Source organism: Nelumbo lutea, chromosome 3 (assembly GCF_056320005.1).
Source record: "Nelumbo lutea isolate HS-2025 chromosome 3, American lotus-T2T, whole genome shotgun sequence".
NCBI lineage: Eukaryota > Viridiplantae > Streptophyta > Magnoliopsida > Proteales > Nelumbonaceae > Nelumbo > Nelumbo lutea.
In genome coordinates this window covers 81,542,502-81,566,800 of record NC_142686.1, presented here as the reverse complement: position 1 = coordinate 81,566,800, position 24,299 = coordinate 81,542,502, and the positions used below count along the sequence as shown (strand labels likewise).

Below are 24,299 nucleotides of genomic sequence, written 5' to 3'. Positions count from 1 at the left end.
CCCAACCCGAGCAAATCAGTTTTATTGGCCAAACAACTTACAACTAAACCGAATTGACCCATGAACACCCCTAATAAATAAATAATGCATACCTATAAACACAAACACATTTTATAAATAAATAATGCATACCTACATGTAATATATGCATCATTTTATATTTAATTTATATATTTAATTAACTTTTTTAATTTTTAATGTAAAAAATGTTAAAGATTACAATTTGAGGCAAAAAAGAGTTTTTTTCCGTAAAAATAGCAAGGCACCTTCAACACTTTGAGACACATAGATCTCAAAAAGTTACCCAAAATAAAAAAAAAAAAAAAAATCCCAATCAAACATCGAAACACAAAGTTATGGCTCCATGACAATTCATATAGTACAACCATTCAGGTCTAGGTTGAAAACATTGGTTTAGTGTTTATATGGAGTTATGTGTTGAGTAGGTTGTGGTAGTTTTTTTAGGGCAAATTTCTTAAAGTGCCCCTAAGTTTTAGGAAATTGACTTACTCACTTCTATCGTCTGGAAATTGACTTAAAATATCCCCAAGTTTTTTGACAATTGACCAAATCCTCTTACCGTTAGCATTTGTTAACAAAGAGATGAAAAATACATTTGAATAAAAGATTATTTTATTTTTTATATCTTTCTAATCTCTTTGAATGTTAGCAAGATGCATATTTAGCACTAACAACTGAGAATAAACAATACCAGAACACAGTTTATGCAAATTGTTGTTGCATTTGGAAAAATAATAGAGGGCAATCAATGAAGAAGCGCCAACAGCTGCCACTCTCGTCCTTTGCGAACAATGATGGAGGGGAAAGGGGTGTGTACCAACGGCACAACCGTCACTTCTGGACAGTGGGATAGGGGAGAGCGGAGGGAGAGAGAGAGAGAAGCAGAAATTTCTTTGAAGTTAACCATAGATGAAAGAGAAGAAGCTCGATTTTTATTTCTTTCTTCTTCATTAGCTTTTTCCCTCTTCCTGCAAAAAAAATCCTTCAATCATCTCATCTTGGTCAGTGACGTGGTAAGTTTTGATCCACTCAAACTCCTCGTTCTTGAATTAGGCTCCAATTTGAGCTCGTCTGATACTTTGGTAAGGTTTCTTTTGAAAATCCTAATATTTTTTATCTAATTAGGATCTCGGAAGTCTTCATCATCAACATCTCACCTAATCAGGATGTTTTGTGGTTGTGAAGGTTTCATTTTCAACTTTTAAGGAGACACAATATTTAGGTTGTGAAGGTTTCTTCTTTCGCAAGTTTCAAATTTTCGCGATGTATCAACCTATATCGGGCAATATATATCGTTCTGATGAAGGTCCTATACACGAAACATGTAGAAACCATCTCTTGCATTCCTTTCTATATGTATCAGCCAATACAAGCCTGTATCGAGCCATTTCAGATCGATATCAATCAATGTCTCGAAACAATTCGATACAACCCGACACACATGATTCATTTCGGGGGTCCCTTCTTTATCATTAATTTTTTATTAATCAACATTTAATGTCAAATTCTCTCTCATTTTTAATTTTTAAGTAAAATTTCTCTTTTTCTTAGTAAATGTTTGTCAATAAATGCTGAATTAATTATTAAAATTTATATATTAATAAATATTAAAATAAAAGTGTGTGTATATATTAGTTATTCCATCATTTTTCAATGATTATTAATTATTTCCCGATATCTCACATTTTATATAAACTATTAAGTTATGATTTTTTTACATTCAAATAACTTATTTACAATCACAGAAAGCTTGTAATTATTGTTATTAAGCATTAATATAGTTTTTAAAACTTATTTGAATTTACTAGCATATTTATGCGCATCTTAGTTTTCCATCCGTATCCATGTGCATCCAAAGCATATCCCATATGTCTCTTAAAATTGATTTTCCGATACACCTTATGTTTTCAATACTTTGAACCTTTCATACAGGATTGATAGAGTTAGAAATTCCCCCTTACCAATCTTCTCATGTTTTACATATCAGCAAGAACAAAAGAAATCCAAATTTCTAGATATTTTGCAAAGACCCTGACACAATCTAATACCAACGATGGAGGTTTCTCTGTCTCATGCTATGCTAAAACAACGAAGTATGGTGAAACCTGTATTGGAATCTAAAGTGCAAAAAGTGGTGCTGGCAGTGAACCAAAATCCTTCCTTCCACCATGAACTTTCGCATCACAATTCCAACACAAACTCGCTTGATCTAAATCGCAAAACATCCCAGCCGGATAGTTGCAGAGCTCGCATTCCTTCATCGCTTCTCCTACAACTAGTCTTTCCCCAAATCTCAATCGTTTATCAGTTTTTTGCTCTTCTACTCGTTTGCTGCAATTAATGAAAATGAAAAAGAAATTCAAAAACCTGAAAAGAAAGTAAAGGTATTTTAGAAATCGAAAAGGGAATCAAGACAGAATCAGAGTCGAAGAGGGAGATAAATAGAACCAGGGTATTTTAAGAATTTTAAAAAATATATCAATCACGTGATATCACATGTGAACGGAGTACGGCGGAAAGTTTACAGCAAAGGAGGTTTTAGACATTTGTCAAAAAAACTTGAGGATACTTTTAAGACAATATATGACCATTAAAAATAAAATTAATCAATTAGCTAAACCAGAAGGATAATTTAAGAAATTTGCCCTTTTCCTTACTGCACTTCTTACGGGATTTATCTATAAATAAGGCGCCAGCCTTGAAATCCATGAAAAGCAACACCAACTTTTCAAACATCCACTTCTTTAACTATTGTTCAAGAGCTTAGGCAGTTGGAGGATGAATCATCAAAACTTTAAGATAACGAAGATGAAAACAAAGAGATCATGATGTAGAAATGGTAGTCACTTTTCGGTGAACACTACAATCTACTGTGTTGGACTATCATGATAATCATAACAACTCTACCACAGTATGTTCTAATCCTCATTGTGTACTAACAAAGAGATGATTATGGAGACCGTCACCGAATGCTAGTGAAGATGGATAAACCAAGCAAGATTTCAAATCCAGGTGAAACCTCTATCTTGGAGAACAAGGTTCAAAATATCGATATACCTGATATGCTGGTAGATGCAGTAACAGGCTGTATGGGTAGCTTTTTTTTTCAGTTTTTTTCAAATCTGGTTTGAAAGAGCCGGTTTAAAGTCTGTCCAACCCCTGAATGGGTCAACCCCAATGCACCCTCTATAAGGACATATCAGGAAACTCCCAATATATTATGTACCAGCCGATACATATCAATACTTTGAACCTTGTTGGAGACTACGGTAGTTGTGCTTTTGAGTAGTTATTGGATCATCTATAAGATCTTGTTAGGAGCAAGACATCAAGATAATCGTATGAAGTGATTTATCAACTCAGGTTGAAATGTTTTAGGAGGCCCTCCAACATCAAGGTGAACTCTCCCCTATTGTTTTTTTCTTTATATAATTTACAGGATGGTATATAACATCATTGTATTTGAAGAATCCCGTAAACAAACAACTTCTAGTTTCATCAATAAAAATTAGCAGCTTCTAATCACCTTAGATTTTATTAATCGCGACAAGATAAATAAACAAAACCAAATATTATAATAGAATATAAAAGTTGATTATCGCAAAGGAAAACAAAACCAAATATTATAATAAAAAGTCTGATCTTTTATATTTTTTAAAAATAGTTAGGAAAAGATTTACTATAATTTAAAAATGATGTAAAGTTAAATTGGTAAATAGATTATTCATGGCCATTTTGATCTTTCTTTTTTGGCAAGTACTTTTCTTTTATGTCTATCACAAATGATTTTAGATGCCCCAAAATGTGATATTCCTTTTCTATCAGCGACATTAAACATAGGGCTATTAATGCGTCTAAGTCGACCTGACAGACCTGAACCCATCTGACCCTATTACACAGGATCGGTCTGCATTTTGACTCCGATTATAACATGATTTGGGCTGGATTTACCTGTTCAGCACTGATTAAGACCTGAACCACTTACGAACACACATAAGAAGGATGCTTGCCTTGGTACAGGTCATAGAAATTAAATTTAATTATATAATATTAATTTATATCTTTACCCTTACACATGTGCATATGCATAGCACGTGTCCATACTTTAGGAAGACAGAAATAGAATTAGCAGCTAAAAGCTTGGCAGTTATAATCAGGTCTGTGATCTATTACTTAAAGACCGAATAGGGTTTGGATCCGAACTAAGAACTGGGTCAGGGTATTTTCCTATCAGAGCATGGCTGCATGGTTGTCTAGGTCATCCCTAGGTGATATGATATACCTGGATGCCTGTACAAGGCTGTCATATCGCATTGGATGGTTGAATCAAGGCAAAGCTAATCGACAGGGGGTGCCTTGTCGCCTAGGGGGATGAGTTTTTTAAAATAAAAATGTAAATCCTAGGATAATTCTCTAGGTTTCATGGTAACTAACAAGCAGTAATGTTTAAGTAATAATTACATAATCCTCCTTAAATAAGTATAAATCCCATATCAATAAATAGAAAATTAAGATATTTATGAGAAGAAAAATAAGATACGAAAGAAAGCATACAAAACATAAGAGCCGAGACCTTGTTTTGGTCCTATTGTTCATGTGTCAATTGGATAAAATTTTTAAGTTATTTCTTACTTATCAATTTAAGGGTTCAAGGCTATGCCATTGACTTGCATCGATTGAATCAAACAAATAAGAAAATAATAAAAAGAAACTAGTATAAGAATAATAATATTAATACTATTAACCCACAATATGAATAATTTAGTCTAATAATATCTATTGTTGTACTACTACTAATAACATAAAATAAAATATAAAAATATCATGTGGTGTCTTACATATAAATATGTAGGCATTGCGGCGAGGCGACACTCCAAAAGTATCAAATGGCTTAAGTGTCACCTTGACAACTATGATAATACCACATACAAAATTTTTAGCATAATTTTCTTTTATGCCCATCACAGTTATTGGGGGATACCTTGTGCCTCTTGGTGTTTCCGTATATTAGGTGTATTGCTTTATGTATTGCTTTAGGTGCGCCGCATAAACCATTCCATATTGTATGAAAAGGTAAAAGGATGTAAAAAGGTTATCATAAAGGATCGAACTTCCAACTTAAAAGAACCGTAAAATGTGCTACGCCATCATCACCTTCGTTCCTTTATTCTTTGTATTCTTTCCTATCTACCAGAATGAGGGCTCTACTCTTTCATTTTTTTCCCTTTTCTCTTCAATTAACATACTAGCATCTCCTCTATATCTTTATTACATTTAAAACAAGGGCCCCATCCCTTCCTATCTTTTCTTCTTCTATCATTTTATTTAACACATATAAGCAAATAAGCAATAGAGATCCATTTCCTACTTTTTCTGTTTTTCATAAGCTAATAATGGTATCTTATTCTCCTTTTAGTTTATGAATCTTTTATGTTAGATCACTCCTAATGTTTTCAAGTCGCTACACCAAGTAGGGGAACAAACAAATAAATAGACTAATAGAGTAGGCCAGTAGGGAAACAAACTAAAATCACACAACTTTCTTATACAAAAATTATCGCCTGGGTGATGCCTTAGTGGGTGACTAATCACTTAGGCTGTAAGTATCCACTGTCAAGCCAACCTCATCTTAGCACATTGACAACTATGCTCATCAGTTTTGGGACCTAGTCTAGCTTGATCTAAACCAGAAGCAATCCACTGACAGCCTCAATCAAATGACAGTTTTACTAGATGACTAGAGGGGCAAATCACAGCTCTCATAGGAAGTTTGGAGCAATGGGGACAATAAATCTGAATCATGATTTGAATCAAGACTACAGGTTCATCCCAAGGCCCAGTGGCCTCCAAACTTATTCATCTACCTTTTCTTTCCTGATAGAGTCAGGAAACATAATGGCTGAAGTTGTTGAACTTGAACCAAAAGACTTATTGCTTTTTCTTTTAGTGGGTACAAAACATAAACAATAAAATATTCAAAGGTATAGTAATCTAACGTTTGGCAGTCTGAGATTTTACCATTACACCAAGTACTGGGCTCTAGTATTTTAATACATTGATTTCAATATTTTCAAATTAATACTAATATAATGTGTTTAATAGAGCAATTTTATATCAAATTATCAACTAAAGAAGTCTTATAATTTTATATGATAAAAATGTAAGACAGACTAAATAAAATAGAACAAAGGTAGAGCCCCCATTTTATTTAATCTGAGAGAGAGAGACTAAGAAAAAGAAAAGAAAAAGAAACCTTTTCATCCTTCTCTCTTTCTTTTTTCTCTTCTCACAACCCTTGGTTATTTTATATTTCAACAGTAAGACTTCAAAATAAAGTATAAGTAATATATATAATAAACAATAGAATGTATTGACACTCATATTAGTAAGATGTAGCCATCATAGTGATATTATAATAAGGCACCCACCATTTTATTTAATCTAAGTGATTTTTGTCACTTAGGTGGGTGTCAAGTTACTATAATTAAAGTTATTCAGGTGAGGTCCCCAACCAAGGGCACCTAGTCACCTAGTCACCTAGGCAACATCTCAACAACCATGCAAAAGTGGCTAACTTCTTGGAAGAAAAACTATATCCCTCTTGGCAGCAAGATAACCTTAAGTTCACAATGACTAACCTGCTAGTCTACTATCTCTCTATGTTTAGAGTCCCTGAGAAATAGGAGATTACAAAGACAGATAAGGAACTTTCTGTGAGAGAAAGGTGATTCAAAGGAGCATTTAATAAGTTAGGACCTAGCAAGTAGGTTGAAAATGGTTTGGGTATTAAAAGACTAAAGGAGTGGAATATCACTCTATTGTAAAGTGGTTAAGGAGAATTACGCTTGAGGTGAAGCTTTGGCATTCAATGATAAAAAACACTAACTAGGGTGCTGGTCCGATTAGAAGTGCTACTCTTTTCAACCCCCTATATATTCATAGAATTCAGCCTCTTTTCTCCCAACATATAAGCATAGTTTTCAAGGCGCCAAGGCGAGGAGGATGCCTTGTCGCCTAGGCGGGCGCCTAGGTGATGGATTTTTTATGTTAAAAACATATATCCTAGGGTAGTTCCCTAGGTACCATAACCATATTTCCTTAATAACTATTCATAATTTTCAAAAGAGAAGTATAAAGTTCATATTAAAGTATAGAAAATCAACATATTTATGAAAAGAAAATGAAGGAAAATACTACTAGTACTAGTAGAAGAAGTAGAAGAATATATGGAAGAAGAAAATGTGCTGATTAAATAAAATTTTAAGTTCTTCCTTGCTTATTGGTTCAGGTTTTGAAGTCTTTGAGGGTTCAATACAGCATTTAGCAATGTTTGTGTTGATTAAACCCTAATAAATAAGAAAATAATATAAAGAAATTAGAATATAAACTCACAAAATGATTATTGTAGTTTAATAATGTCTATTTTATAATTATAATCTCAAAAAAGAATGAACAAAAAAGTATTTTATAGTAGAGAGTAAAAAAGTGCTTGGCGATTAGGCAGGGCGAGCCTTAAAAGGCGCTTTGTTGCCTAGGTGTCGCCTTGACAACTATGCATATAAGATATGATTATTTGAGTGGCTGTGGCTCAACACGATGTTTTTGGAAGATCTGTGGTGTGGTGTCCTCTTAAACAGAAATCCCAACACTAAAATCTGTGCCTCGTTCAAAAATTCATTTGTTTGATCATGAATCCAAAGGTCATTGAACTGACCTCCATCCTTAAGATGCCTTCACTCCCTTTTAGGAAATGATGCAAGAATTTCAAGCAGTGTGCCTCATGGTGTTTTCTCTTGTGCTACTTTTTTTTGTTACCTTCTGCTCCCACTCATCTCAATATTATCAATATCCTGCTAAATCAACACATACATATGCTTCAACATCAACTCAACAGCGTAATTAGTATTTGTCACCCTTTATGTGTTGTCTTGGTAAGGGTCAAGGTGAAACCATCTACCACCTATTGGTCTTATTTTTGCATTAGAAACATCGGAACATTGTCTTTGTTAATTTGATGTTGGGAGGAATCCCCTTCAGAACGTTATCAGATTAATTGAGTCAAACTGGTTTTCACCATTCAGATGGATTAAAAGATCAGTCAAACCAAATAATGGAATCCCTAGTTAGGAGAAGGCCAAAAGAGATGCAAATGTACAATGGATATGGCACTGAACAGAACAGAATGGTGAAACAGGATTCATGCAGCTGACTCCATATATTTGGGACAAAGCTTAGGTGGCATTTGATGACACTTTTCAGACATCTAACATCTGAAAAACTTGCTTTTCAAATGGCCTAGTCACTTAACAAGGTCCAACACATGATATGTTTCAAAGCCTGGAGTCCTAGATACCTCTAAAACTTTTCAAAATGGCCTGTGTTGTTTCTTTTTTTAAACTCAATTCAAGCCCATAAATCAAGTTCTTTCTTCTCAAGCGATAGAAGAGAACACCATCTTCTTCCATTGTCATCTGTGTCGTGTCTTCTCCAATGAGCACTGCAAGTATCGACGATGATGGTGGTGTTCTATGACATTTGGAGGTTGAAGAGGAATGGTGTATTCTGCTTCATTTCGTCAACTGAGGCCGAGGAAGAGGGATAGGATGGGAGAGAAGAATAAGGAGAATGGGAGAGGGGGACATAGGGAAGTTAGTACCACTGGTTCGATATCAATGGCTATGACTAAGGGAGGAGAGAAGAAGAAAAGGAGGTAAGAGTGGCCACCAGAAGTTCGTGGCTCTCCATTTTCCACTGGAGGACAAAGCTGTTCAGTAGTTTGGGCAATCTAGGTCCAGGTTCGGTGAAGAAGAAATAGATGAAGGAAGAACACCCCCAACACAAATGCTCTTATATTTTCAGATTTAGAAGAACACCCCAACACAAATGCTCTTATATTTTCAGAGGCTCTAAAGAGAAGAAAAACATATCTGGCACTTTTTAGACTTCAGACTCGGCAATTAGCCTTTTGACTTTTCAAACATCAAACTTCAGAGTTATCAAACAGCACCTTGATGATGATGATGATGACAAGAGGATTTCCTCATTTACACAAGAGCAAATGTAAGCATAGGAGCTGCGAAGCAAAAATATCTCCAACCTGTTCTTTATTATAGGGAACCATTTACTGTTAACCTCCTCAAAATCTTTTGAGAAAAGGAAAATAATCCCTTAAACAAGAGGATTTCCTCATTTACACATAGATTCTCAAATTGAATCTACCAAATATTTGCCCATCTTTTAGTTCTTATTTTTGATGGATTGGAAGACTAACTTGACAAAGCACAAAAAAGGCATGTGCAGTAACAGCTAAATGCAAACTTGGGAATATGAACTATAAAAGAATTCCAACTTATGATAGAGAGAGGAGTAGGCCATGGTCATATAACATTTCAGACAATATAACACATCAGAATTATGTTGTTGCTTATATTGCATCACACGAGAAACTAAGCAAATACACTAGGGGAAGAAGAAAAGAATATGAAAGCAACCTGAAGAAAAACAACTTTGCCAAATCTTAATGGGGATAAATAATAAAGATAGACAAACAACATTGTCAAATGTGGAAAAAAGATAAACCAAGGATCTATTTAGTTTCCGATTCAAATCATCAAACATAAGATATGGGTCAGGTTCTGAACCCACAAGTAAGACTACAAAAGGTGACAATGAGAAAGAAATTTAATCTCATTAAAACCTTAAAATAAGGACCCAAGAACATTATGGTTGATATCTTTTCAGCCAGAGCACAACTATAATTTCAGAATCAAGAGAATACTTGGTTATCCTAACAGCATAGAAAATGAAAACAGTGTTAAATGCATATAATAGTACTTGCCAGTCACAAGTCATGGATCGTCAAGATAAATCAACTCTTCCAGAGAAAAAGTGAAATGCGTCCCAGGAGACCAAATGAGGAAAGGAAGTGCCATCTAACTCAGTGATAAACTCAATTATGAAACATATCCTTGTGATACTACATCCGAACATATTTGATGGAAAAATTGTAGGTGTCCATAGAATGAGGATTGGGTAAAAATGCTGTCAAAAAAGGATATCATACACAACGAATACAACTCTGCACTCACTCTGCCAAATCCTAGATGTACAGCCTGGATGGAGAAGAAACCAATCTTGATGAGGACCTAATTCAGATTGCCAATTTGGACCTAAATTTTCTCAGTTACACCTAGAGATATAGTAAAATTATGATAGAAAAAAAAACAATTGATGATAAAGGAATTTGATATCTTTTATTTAGTTAGAGATATACAGCATACTTACAGTTGACATTCACACAAGAAGTCAAGGTCATTGAGAGATATCCACCATCAGTAATACAGACTATACACCATCTATGATGGCAATACTGAGCCTGTAACGGAAAACACATATTAAATGATACTCCCTCCTAAATGGTGCAAATGTTGCTTGAAAATATGGAATGAAAGGTTAAGGCAATAAAGCTGATATATATACCATGTCAGTGGTTCAAACATCCAAAAACTATTTTCCTTGGCTAAATGATCTGAGGCTTTCAACAAGGTGCTCTTTCAATGACTCAGGAATTTGTGGGATAAAGACCGATTTGGCATCTGAAATCAATCTTTCCCTGCATTATAGAAGAGTGAAAAATTTTACAAGGCAAATTTATTTTAGTGCATCAACTCCTTATTAAATATAGAGCCAAAATCTCATAGCAGAGGTATAGCAAAGTGAAGTTATACACTGTTGATGCAAGACAGTCACTTCAACAGAGAAAACAACTCAAAATTCAAAAAAACAAATAAACAGAAAAAACACTCAGAGTAGTAGCTCTAAAAAGAAAATTAGAAGAGTTTGACCAATCCAGTTTCATTGCTATTGTAGTGGTGGCATGGAACCAATGTGAATAGTTTTCTTCATTAGCAAGTCTACGTCAAACAAAAATTTTGAAAAGTGAAGACCTCCCCAGCCTCAACAAATCATTACCTTTTTTTTTGTTACACAATGTTGTGAAGGAGAAGAATGGGGCCAATAGGTGGGGGATAGGTGTTGAAGGTGGGATAAAATCTAACAAACCAGAAGCCATTGGCAAAAGAAGCTTTATCTACTGCTCAAACTCTGGGAGAACCATAACCCAGTCCAAACAAGGGTCCCAATACATATGCATACGTTTCCTAATTTCTAGTAAACATAACTGTGGAACTCCTTAACCCCATAATAATCTCATACTTTATCAGGAGTGGAACAAGTTTACACTTCAAACTTATCTTTCCAAAATGATCTACAAACAGGAAGACTCATAATTGTTTCAAAGAATTGTGTACCTAAATTAAGTAAAGTGTACAGTAGTCCGCATAAGTATGAACATCAACAAAATGTTAAAAAACAGGAAGTAATTTCAGGCTAAAATTGTGTCATATGCTATTGTAGTAGTGGACAACCAGGAACATTTGAAATGTGATACCTACTCCCACACTAATAAACAAAACACAAAGTTTCTGTGATCTACTATTGGTAAAGAAACATGTTACACAAAACAGCGTCCCAGACTTCAAATAAAAATCAACAAACAAATAAACTTACTTTATCTGAATGTTACTAGAAGTGTTGCCTACTTCTCGTGTACATTGTTTCTTTTTGGCAAGCATGTAATTGTGAACTTTGCTGTACCAACCACATGATTGCAAACCTGAACGTGCATTCTCTGCAAGCCTGAAAGATGCACAAAATATTGTGAGAAAGGATCACATTTGTTTTCAAAACACACAAATTGAGGAACTGCAACTTAAAATAGTAGTATATATAAAGGTATAGAGTTAATACTATTCATGCAGTGAGTTACAAATATTGAACATAGGAGGAAGCAAAAGTCTTCAATCAATATAGTGAAGTTATGATGGAATACCATGAAAGGGTATAAATACCACCAGTCCAAAAACTTCCAATTGGTGGACCTATACTTGACTCATATCACATCCAAAAGGACTATTTTACCATTTTTACCAATTGGTGGACATTGTTTCTTGATTGCTTGTTATCTCTTCCAAGAACTTCTGCCGATATTAGTGCTTTAATGAAAGGTTGGTTCTTGGCTGTAAAGAGCATATGATTAAATTTTTTTAGGGAAATTGAGATATTTTTAAGAGGTTTCTTTTGTGTACTTTGTAGTTAGATACTTTGTACAGGACTACTCTTTTTGGTAACATTTTCATCAATCTTTTTATTTATTTATTTATAATCTTCTATCAACAAAATTTTTTGTTATCTACGGAAAAGGTAAACCTGCTTAATTTACAGCATCATCTAATTCAATTATTTGGAAACACAACGCCAATAGAAGACATGAAATTAGATCATTATATTTATGCAATTTCTAGGGCACAGTCACCTGTAAAATGTGACACATTAATCACCGATGACCAACTCCATCATCAATGAATTGGTATAAACTCTTAACCTTCTGGATTATGAGAAATAACTATTTCAATCAATCACCATTATCAGGTGCCAAGGACTAAAAGAATTGATGATTAACTTTTGTGGTCATTAGAAGTAAAAAATGCAACGCCAGATTTTAAGTGCAATTTTTTAACAGAGATTAACCACCAACATTTCTCCAATAACAAACACTTGAAGTTTTCTCCAGAAGGTGGATGACTTACACTTCTTTAAATTTTTCAAGCTTAATCTGAGATGATGCATCATGTGCAAGCAGAGGACAAGTCTCCAGTGACTTTCTCTTCAACCCCAAGATATTAGAAGGGTGTTTGTCACCTTCATTGTGAAATGTATGGTTACGGTCAGATGCACTTCCAGTTGCTGCTGCTGTCTTTTGAATACCATTGTCCTCAGATACTTCCACTTTTACTGAGAAAACACCAATATGCTGGATTTCACCATTCCCATTTGGCAGTATTAATGTCCCATTTTCACTATGAGTGGATACATTCTCACTAGAACCAGTCCCATTAGTAGGCAGAACCTCTTTCTTTCTTTTATCTGTACCAAATGATTCCTTCAAATTCTCATGCTTGTCTGCAGTTCCATTATTATGAGCATCTAGGTGTCCATTTCCATTAGCATGAGCTCGTTTTGGATCAGGATTTCTTGAGATGTTGAAACTAACCCGTGGGTTTGGAGGCACTTTACCAATCTTAGATACAGTAGAGGCATCCTTATCAAAAGAGCGTACAGCTGATGGTTTTGACGGTACTGTTATCAAAGGAAGAGATGTCTTTGGGCTTGGCACTGTACTGCAATTAGGAGATTTTACTCCATTGGAAGTAGGGGCAGTTTTGGATGGCCTTGTTCTTTGATTAGCACGAGCAAAGAAGAGAATATAAACCTTCTCAGACAAAACCTCCTGCAGGGTTGAAACTGATACATGGGAATCATTGCAGCAATACCACCTGCCCATTGCATCCTGTATAAAACAAATTAAATTAATAAATCAGTTCACAGATATCAAGTATCTGCTTTCTTCAAGAATGGTATAAATGAAGCACCTTTATTAAAATATTAAAAAAAAGTGCAAGAGGTATGCAAAGCATTTAGACAAAGAGAGACCTTGATGTAGGCATAATAGTGACCAGACTCGGGTGAATATCCTGAATGCACAATAGTGCCAAAAAGGTTATACTCTGGTTGTAGATCCTGCATAGCAATGAAAAAATCAGACATTAAGGATTAGCGCAATGATTGCTGAAAATCATAGTAAAGGGTAACTAAATAGAGAAACACATTTACACAAAAGGAATTTCCAGGACCACTGAAATAAAGTTCCAAGCCATAAGCTTAACAGTAACTAGGGCTCACAATAAGCAGCTGATTCTTAAACTCTTCCACACATTCGCTGGCGATAAGTAGCTGATCCGTGAATGAAGGCCCTTGAAATTGAGAGATAATTGATGGGAGAACCCTTTTTAACTGAAGGGAAAGGACCTTGGCTAGAATTTTGTACTGACTCATTACCAGACTGATTGGTCCAAGTTCCTTTGGATGGCAAGCACTGAATTTCTTAGGGATTAAAACAATGGAGGTAGCATTAACACCCCTACTAAAGATCCCTCTATGATAAAAATTCCTCAAACACTTAAATCCCCTTTTATCCACTCCCAATAATCTTGGAAGAAAGCCATGGTAAAAACATCAGGTCCAAGTGCCTTAGAATGATGCATAGAAAAAACTGCCTCCTTTACCCCTTCCAATTCAAATTTTCTTTCCAGATCTCTACTCAAGTGACCATCCAGGGATGGCCACTCTAAACCCTCCACCTTCCATCTCTCTAACCCTGGCCTTCTATAAATTGATTTAAAAGGATTCAACCAAGGCCTTTGCTATATCTTCCTGTTGTGTAAGTATACCATTCTCCATTTAAAACATAGATATGAAATTCTTTCTCCTCCTCCCGTTTGCAACCATATGAAAGAAATGTGTATTTCCATCCCCCTCTTTGATCCATATCTCTCTAGACTTTTCATTTCCTCTCTCATTAAGGTGGCTTTCAAATCTTTTATCAAGTTTACCCTCTCCTCCACATCTCCTACCATTTGTCCCAGCTCTTCTTTATCTCCTACCAGTTGTCCATGCTGACATGCCCTTTTTCTTCCAAACATAAAAGTGCATTTTTTATAGGTAAACATAAAAATACATTCTTTAGGTGGTGTTTGGAAATCTGAAGTCTGATACCCCTTAAGCCTAACAAAATCTCATTAAGATAAGAGGTTATTTTTCTGTGTAAACAATGTGTCTGGTCTGCTTAGATGAACATGTTAGAGATGTACTCTTGTCTTTTTCTTTTTATAGATGAAAAGAAATTTTATTATGAAACAGTGAAAGCATTACAAGGAGTCCTTGGAGAGGCACGAGATGCAACCTCTCCTAAGAAGTGAGAGTTAAATCCAGTGTTTTAAAAGTGCAAGGCGCAAAAAAGGTGCAAGGGCCATTTTGCGCCTGAGCGCAAGGCGAGGCGCGCACCTTTTTGAGGCAAGGCGCACAATTTAAAAAATAAAAAATAAAAAAGCTAAAAAATCAAAAAATTATAAAACATAATATTAATAAAAATATAAACTTAAGTTTTAAAATAAATGTTTTAAAAAACCTGTTATCTAAAATTAAAATACATAAACATAATATGTAAAGCATATTCAAATGAGAATTTCAAAATGAAATCAAACATATAAAAAATTTTCAAGCATATAAACCCATAATCTCTTTTTTTCTCAATTGCATCAAGTAGTTAATGTGACATATTACATTCCTAATTCTACGAGCCGCTTTTGTGCCACGCACCTTGAGGCAAGCCCAAAGAAGTCCATGTTAGGGTTCGCTCGCTCACCGGAGCTTCGAGAACTCCTTATTTGGTTTTGTTGTCCATTATTCATCCTAATAAAATATCTTATTAAAAGCAATTAAAACTATAAAATCATCATTTTTTGTGTGAAAACTAAGAATTTAAGACCCTAACATGGACTTGTTTGGGCTGGCCTCAAGGGGTGTGGCACGAGGGTCTGAGGGCGAAGCCCTCGGCCTAACCACCAAACTCAAAAAAAAAAAGGAAAAAGCGGCAAATTCTCAAAAGAAACACGCCTGGGCTAAGGTGCAAGGCGCACCAGGTGTGTGCCTTTTGAATGGGCTGCGCCTAGGACCTAAGCGAGGCGCCTACCCTAAAATGCGCCTTGCCTATGCACCTAGGCGCACCTAAGGCGTGCCTTTTAAATCACTGGGTTTAGAAAGGGTTGTGCCTAGGACCTAGGCGAGGCGCATACCCTGAAATGCGCCTCGCCTATGCGCCTAGGCGCACCTCAGGCACGCCTTTTAAATCACTGATTCCACCTCCAATACCACTTCCTAAGACAAGCCAGATTAAATTTTCTCGCATTCCTTAAACCTAAGCCTCCCGCCTTTTTAGGTTTACAAGCTTTGCTCCAACTGACTAAATGACATTTAAACTCATCCTTCCATCCCTGCCAAAGAAAACAACTTCCTTGTTTGGCCAAGGCATCTACTGAAGTGTTTGCTGATCTAGGTACCCAACAAATTTTAAGTTGCATGTTTCTCATGATCCATTTGAATTGCTTGATCTCAATTCTATAGTACACATCTCATTTCTACAGCTCACTCCCTTTTTTCCAGCTCCAAAAATTCTCTTCTTGCAAAATCCTCAATTCCTAGGAAAAAAATGCCCCAACATTTTTTTTATCAACACAGAATAAAATTCATTAATATTAAAGAAGAGCAGTACATCAAGTTGTGAAAAAACACAGCAAGACCAAAGGGATTAAAGCATCCCAAAAATTACAAGTGAGCCCAGTACATAGATTGTCTCTGAACCCCTTGCTTAGCTAAACCATCTGCCAAACAGTTTGAAGATCTCCTAACCCATTTAACTTGGAGCATCATTTCTTTTTATAGCCATTTGAAACATCTAAAATCATTCCTTAGGTTCCAAATCACTCCCTCCACCTTTTTCAACCAACCCATCCTGCCCCTCCTCTTAGTGCAGCTAAAAGTAGATGGCTAAACAACCCTTCCAAGCCTATCAGGAGGGGAACCCAAAATGTGAAGAAAACAATCCCAAATACACAACAAAAGAACAAGAGATTAAGAGATGAAAAACAGTCTCACAATTCAACTTACATAAAAAACACCAACTAGGGGACAATGACCAATTTGGCCTTTTCCTTTTGGATTATATCACAAATATTAATACAACCATGAAATACTTGCCAACAATAAGCACTGACTTTTGGAGGAATGGGAGAACACCAAATTTCCTTCACATGGAAAGGAGCAGTGTTTTAAAAGTGCAAGGTGCAAAAAAGGCACAGGGGTCAACTTGCACCTAAGGCGCAAGGCGCAAGGCGAGGTGTGTGCCTTTCTAAGCAAGGCACAAAATAAAAATAAAAAAAAAAAGATAAAAAATAAAAAAAAATCAAAAAATAATATAATAATAATAAATGCAAAAAAATCAAAAAATTATTAAACATAATATTAATAAAAATATAAACTTAAATTTTAAAATAAATGTTTTAAAAACCTATTATCTAAAATTAAAATACATAAATATAACATGTAAAGCATATTCAAATGTGAATTTAAAAATAAAATCAAATATAACATTTTCAAGAATATAAAACCCACAATCTCTTTTTTTTTATCAATTGCATTACTTCAAGTAGCTAATGTGATGTAAAACATATTACATTCCTGATTCTATGAGCCACCTTTGTGCCACGCCCCTTGAGGCAAGCCCAAACAAGTCCACGTTAGGTCTTGAATTCTTAGTTCTCACACAAAATAAAATAATGATTTTATAGTTTTAATTGCTTTTTAAAAAGATATTTTATTAAGATGAATGAATGAACAACATTACGAAATAGGGGTGCTCAATGTGGAAAGGGGTTGAGAAAGTGCAACACCCTTTCTCAAAAGGGGTTAGGTTCAAAATTGGAGATGATGGCCTTAGAGTAAACTTCTGGGAAGATGTGTGGTGTGGAGATAGACCTTTGAAAGAAGTTTGTAATTTCCTTTATGAGGTAGCATCAAACAAAGAAGCAAGTGTGGCTGAGAATATGCAAGTGCAGAATGGAGAAGTGATATGGGCCCCTCAGTTCAGGAGGCATTAGAATGACTGGGAAGTAGAGGCAATGGTTGATTGGTTGCAAAGGTTGTATAGCATTCAAGAAGACATGGGAAGAGAGGATGGAAGGATTTTGGTTTGAGACAAATCTGGAACTTTTCAGTTGCTAATCAAAAAAAAACATTTCAGTTAAATCCTTCTACAATTGTTTATCCAATTCGGAGGGTCAGGAAATTCCAGTCGAAATTGTTTGGTGCAAACATGTGCCCACAAAGATTTCTTTCTTTATGTGGAATAGAATCCTAACCAAGGGCAATTTGGTGAGGAAGAGCATGCAGTTGGCCTCTGCTAACTATGCGCTTTGTGAGGAGCACGAGGAATCTGGTGAGTCACTTGATGCTTCATTATGAGTTTTCTTTTGAGGTGTGGTCCAAAGTGTGGAACCTTTTTGAGGTGAAAGGTTGCTGCTCAGAATCAGTAGCAGATTTTGTGAATGGCTGGTATTTGAGGGGACTATCCAAGAAAGGAAAGCTTGCCTGGAACCTGACCCATGCAACTGTGTTTTGGTGCATCTGGCTAAAGGGATGAGAGATCCATCATATGGATAGCCGAACCCTACAGGAAGGTAGGGCGAAATTTCAAAAATTTCTCTCCCATGTCGGAATCGCATTCCCTGTTTTAGAAAAACTGCATTTTTCAATGATCAATCTTGAACCAAGAACCGAACCAGATCTGAACCAAAACTGCAGGAGAGGGATATACCTAATACAAAGATGCAATATCTCCCAACGAAAGTGTTCATGCCCAAATAAAGACTCCAAAGACTACTCCCACTAAAGATGACACAGTGAATGGTGGAGCAGAATCAGCAGGGTCCGTCCAACGAACCGAATTCTTCAGTAAGAATTCAATGAAGGCAGTGAGCACGACTTCTTATCAGCCTTTCTCCAAAGACTGATATCAAAACGCCTCTTGATCGCTCCTACAAAGGAAGGAGATCAAACTGGCAGTATGACGGCAACTGGAGGAAACACAGGGAGAAGATGGCGCAGTCACACTGTTGTTGTCTTCTCTCTGGATGCTCTGAGATTTTTAGGATGTGAGGATGAACTGAATGGTTCGCCCCCTCCTCCTTTTATAGCCTTAAAGAAAGCTCCTAATCTCATTAGGAGTTTCCTAATCCAAATCTATAATTGGATTAGGAGTTCTCTTTAAGAGATAAGGATAAGCCCTTATCCTATCTGCATATTAGATCAGCTCTCTCCTAATCTCATTAGGAGGTTTCCAGATCTGAATTCAGATCTAGACTCTCTGAGTGGATAGGGTAAGACCCTATCCTATCTGCTGATTTAATCCCAGATCCGCCCCCTTTATTTAATTAGTCAAACTAGGCCAATTCAAAATGGGATTTAGGCCCAATAAGTCTAAGTGCTCAAAATGCTTCCAACCTGCTACCCAGTTGGGCTTTTTTGTATGGTGTGGGACCCAAACATTGATCTACACATTAGCCACGTGGGTTCAGCCTAGCCTTCGTAACAAGGTCTGGCCGAACACACTAAAAAGACAGTGAACCCCCTAAAGCCCATCACATGGACTCCTAATGGGCCCAACACTTACACTAAGTGGTCCCTGGGCCAAGCCACCTTATAAAAACCCAAGGACTGTGGGCATATGGAAGATTAGCTCATCAGGTATTACCCTCAATGATCTTACACTTAACCTCTCAGCCCATAATGATCATACACTGCCCGACAAGAGAGGACCTCTCCCTCGGCTAGTGCTGCACTCTCTACTCACATGAATCCCGGGAATTAAAACCTTTTGCAAACATTTTGAAACCATAATATATATTTATATCCGTATATAAAATACATTTTGCAAAACAAATTTCAACGATCGAAATCGGTTGCCGGCAATCTTGGTTTCCATCAGAGAGAGTGCATCCCCAACCATTACCTTTGTCCGACAAAGGGGTTGATCCTGTCAATATGATCACCCACTCAGAGTTCTCGGACTGTCCCAACATACCCAGGTTTTGACCTCCGCTAAGGATCTCACTGATTGGCATATCAAAGACAACCCAATCCAACACCTAATGTAGTATCATAATTAAGTTTAGGGGTCAGGTGTAACTTTCCAGTTTTACCCACTAATCACCAAGGTCCCGGGCAATACTGAAAATCTGGTCTGGTTGAGGGTTTCAAGTAAACCTACACTACATGTACTTCGGGTCTCACCCTAGCAACTGAGACAGGCCACCCCAACACTTGGCGGCACACCAGTGTCAGCCTTAGCAGAATAAATCTCCCAAGACTTATCCAACGGCTGTAAACATTCTAAACTAACACGAGTCTCATTATGTGTCCAATTTAAGAGTATTACACAGAAACACACCACTATAACATGAATCAAATATATACTTTATTCATTTACAATAAATGTCATAATGTACATCAATCTGATTGGAGCTAAGGGCACACACTGTCTAACACTGGCAGGAGAAAAACACAAGAATCTTCAAGCTTAAACAAAGTTTTTCAGAAAATTGTGGGAAAATTTTGTTCTTGGCTTTCTGTAAACAAAGTGTTTAGGAATAGAAAATCCCATGTATAGCTTCTTGTTGTACATGTTCTTTTTGTAAATCCCTGTGTACAAAAGGGAGTGTTTTGCAATCTTTTTGTAAATCAGGGTCATAGGGTATAGGGCTGCTTGGGCAGTGTTTTGTAAATCCCTGTGTAGAGCTTCTTGTTGTACATGTTCTCTTTCTATAATGAATTTTACTTTACCTATTCTCAAAAAAAAAAAAAAGAAAAGAAAAAATATTGTGGCTCTAGTGCACCTCCACATTATCTTCCTTCTTTTCCATGGTGTACTAAACCATGAGGATTTGAACAAGCATTCCACATCGAATGGGGGACTCCCCTTGCAACAAAAGAGAAAGAAAAACCAATCCCAAATACTAGTGACAAATGAATAAGAGATTAGCAAATGAAGTGTAGTCTATCCACTTGTGTGCATAACTAATAAGTCACAAGTGATTATTCAATCAGTTTTTAATCAGAACAAAATTTCATAGTCAAGTGGACCTGTAAGAGGCATAACCAAAAACACACCAGAGGAGTAACCATTTAACTGATTAGTTTCAAATATAAGTGGAAGTATTTCAGATTTTGAAACACCACCTATGACCTAAGTGTGCAATCCTGACCCAGGGGAAAAAAAAAAGACTTCCTGGCAATACCAACTGTTCTGTCTATTTCCTCCTCCAAGATCGGGTTCAAAGGGGCCTAAGAAATCGTGTCTAGCACCAGAACCTTCTGCAACAAAGGTTTTCAACCTCCAAAATGCATATCCATAAAGCCTTGAGCCCCAACCCAGAGAAAAAATGCACAGTTTCTTGCTTGTACCAACTGTTTTTTTATTCGACCTTCAAAATAGGGTTTAGAGGGACCTCAAATATCCTACCCCATACCAAATCCTTAAGTGAAGAGGGTCCCTAACTCTCCAACAAAGCAGATTCAGAGAGCCCTCAAACCCATCCTTAATACCCAAATCCTCTATTTGGATATATCCTTTAAGAAATAATTTTAATCCTTTGTAAGGAAGGTACCCTCCTATCTTACCTTTAGTTTGCTTTCTTATCTCTATATTTTTTCTATTAAAATACTATGTAACAAAATAAACTTTAACAGTGGTCCAATTTGAATTGTAAAACTATTCTATAAAATTAAAACTCTCCCATACTATCTCAAAATGCTTAAATTATTTTTTATGGATAACATCAGAAATGTATTACTTTGTGTAAAAAGATTCTTTTTGATAAGTAAAAAGAATATTTACATAATGTATTTAGTGATATCTCCCACCTACTATAAGTAGCCACCAACACAGCAACACATTGTGTGCCCCTAGTTTACATTATATACTTTTTTATGGTTTCCCAATACATTTTATCTCTGTTCAAAAGTGTTGACCAAACTTTTTGTGAATCTTGCACCCATTTCCCTCGCTAGGTTTCTTGTATGTTGTCTATAACACCATAACCGGACCTATTATACTTTAGCCATCCAATGACAGTTTTTGAATCACCTTCCACAATCAGATTTGTGAAGTTAAGAGATCTCCCTAATCTGAGTCCATGTAATAAGGCCATTAGTTCTGTTTCACTGAGTTTCCTTGGCCAATGGAGCCTGAATAGATGGACAACGCTACTCCCTCCTGATTTCTAGAGACTCTCTCCACTCCTTATGGTCCTGTGCTACCTGTGCTGCAACCAACAAAGTTGAGTTCATGGTAGTGGTGACCACAACATGGTACTGTCATGATTGATGAAGATGAATATACAATCTGTCTCCATTCTCTAATTATGTCATCCGCCAAGAAATGCTTGAACAAATGGTGTTACATTTACCTAGTTTCCACTACTATCATTATGTTTTCCAACAAAGCTTTCTTTGCACGACTGACCTCCTCGAAACTTTGACTTTTTTCTTTCTTGATTTCTTCCCAAACCATAAGTAGAATGTTCAAATTATTTAGCTTTCAAAACATCACTGCAGACATTGATAACCTTACAATGAAGTGAATCATCAAGCTTTACCTCTCTTGCATTAATCATTTTAAAAAAAAAGTACAAATAGACTATAAGGAAAATGTTCATGAATAACTTTATCAAGTACCATTTTGTTTACTGTAAGGAAAAGAATATGTATAGTACACACCAATAAACTATTGAAATACTTTTACAAAGTAGAAATAGAATGCTAATAACAACAAAGCAACTACAATAAGTGATAGGCACACCTGACTTCCTTTGCACATGTAACTTGAAAGAACCAAAACCTCCTCAAAGGCGATGGCTCGGTCAATTTTGCCACCATGTATGCCTTCAAACCTCTGAACGACAAAAAGGTTCAACTCAACTAAAAAAATAAAGAGGAAAAAAAAAGAAAACAGCGCAGTTGTTCAATAATAATAGCAATACCTTGAGTTGAATCACAAGGATGTTAGGCGCTTTAAGAATAGACATTTGCTTTCTGGCTGTTACCAATTTTTTACACCTGAAAGTGGGGTAAGTATCTCCATTAGGAATAATTGAAAAAAAAAAACAACAAAAGTAACATAAGACAAAATTGAAAACCTTAAATCACATACTTGTCACACTTGTACTTATTGCTACCATCCAATATCTCCGGCTGGAAGAACCGTTGCATAGCTTCCTTGAGCGAATTGCTCTGAGACAAGTCGAGACTAATATCCATGATATCGTCAATCTTATTCGATTCATTTCCACAACTAAGGCACTTCACCTGGCTCTGCAAAGCACCGCCAAATATCTCTTTAACAATCGTCTCTCCACTTCCCCCGGAACCACCATTGCAAGATTCAGTCCCCTTGCGGAACTGCTGCTGCTTCTGTTGAAGCTTCTTGAGACGGAGACAGGTGTTATGGCAAGCGTCGATGACATATCGGAGGAACTCATGGGCATCCTCTTGCCTGCCGAACCTGAAATGCTCAGCGAAAATCCTGAGACAGCTCTGGATCTTGCTTGGAGCATCGAGGGGGACGTCGATGCTGAGTGACCGGACAATCCTCTTCTCGAGTATACAAAAGGGGCAGTCGCGCTTCCTGTCCGCCTCCGACGAATCGCCTGCATAATTTCACAGAATCAACCGATGCAATCATAATTATCGAATAAAAAAGAGAAACGAAACCAAAAAAAAAAAAAACGAAGAACAAGAAGAAGAAATAGGAATAGAGAGAGGCTTACAGAGAGAGGAGTGCTGGTTCTTGAGGCAGAAATTGGCGAGGGGAGGAGTGTAGGTTAAGCACTGAAGGACGCTATTGAGATAGCAGGTGTTGCCGAGATTCTTTAACCCTAAAGGAGGAGCGTTCTTGCGTCTGTGAAGGAGAAGGCTCGGCTGCCAACTCATTTGCAAGGCCATCAACGACCTTTTTCCTCTGCTTCTGCAGCTGCATCGGATTCTGCTTCCCTCCACCTCCTCCACCACCACCACCACCACGATCGCATCCTCTCTCTCTCCCTCTCCCTCCTCCTCTCTCTCTCTTCGGGTCAGACCAGGAGGAGTTGTCGATGTTGACACTGGCGGTGGGTTATAGGTGGGGCGGAGGGAGAGGGGGAAAGGGGAGGAAACAGAACAGAAACTCCGGCTGTGACTTTCGTTTCGTTACGACTCGTTTCCTTTATTTCCCCGCGCGCTTTGTCCCGAAGTGTTTCCAGAGGTAGAGACGAGAGACCCAGAGAGGGAAAATGGGAAAATAGGAAGTAGTAGGAATGAAGAGAATTAGCGAAGAAGTATCCCCCCAAGCCCTCCCAACTCCCAACTCCAGGCCTTTTTTGATTTGTTGACAGCACTCTGCCTGGCCTGCCAGTAGATTTTATTGGGGCGGACCACCCAGAACTCTTCATTTAAGCCTCTCAAAAATGTCAAATGGGCTCTTTTAGGCCCACCAAAAACAAGCCCATTTCTCCCCCATACAGGCATACACACATTTAACATGGTAGAGTGCAAAGCCTTATATTCTGTGTTATTTTATATATATTTACGCTGTGCATATTTGCATTTGTACTCTTTCTCAATTGAGCCTTAATTAAGATGGTTGAAATTGTATTAATCAACTATACTATAATATTATTTTATCTATGTATCTATATTATATATAAAAGTGGGAATGTAGAGTGGAAGTTTTT

General features: G+C 36.6%; 1 protein-coding gene across 9 annotated transcripts; it reads right to left on the bottom strand.

The window, feature by feature from the left end:
- Positions 1 to 1,868: 1,868 nt before the first annotated feature.
- On the bottom strand, positions 1,869 to 23,987 carry UBP25 (ubiquitin-specific protease 25). 9 transcript variants are annotated; one of them, XM_088978758.1, is made up of 11 exons: positions 23,358 to 23,987; positions 22,742 to 23,237; positions 22,572 to 22,647; positions 22,391 to 22,483; positions 13,573 to 13,659; positions 12,669 to 13,429; positions 11,590 to 11,718; positions 10,501 to 10,633; positions 10,306 to 10,396; positions 9,860 to 10,166; positions 1,869 to 2,388 (listed from the first exon to the last, which is right to left on the bottom strand). In XM_088978758.1, the coding sequence occupies exons 1-8, from the start codon at positions 23,530 to 23,532 to the stop codon at positions 10,528 to 10,530; spliced, it is 1,923 nt and encodes a 640-aa protein (XP_088834884.1). In that variant the 5' UTR covers positions 23,533 to 23,987; the 3' UTR covers positions 1,869 to 2,388; positions 9,860 to 10,166; positions 10,306 to 10,396; positions 10,501 to 10,527. The 9 variants fall into 9 exon arrangements, with proteins under 9 accessions (XP_088834884.1, XP_088834882.1, XP_088834881.1 ...); XM_088978756.1 differs by having other exon boundaries at positions 9,860 to 10,133; XM_088978755.1 differs by having other exon boundaries at positions 1,869 to 2,352; positions 9,860 to 10,133.
- Between the last annotated feature and the right edge of the window lie 312 nt (positions 23,988 to 24,299).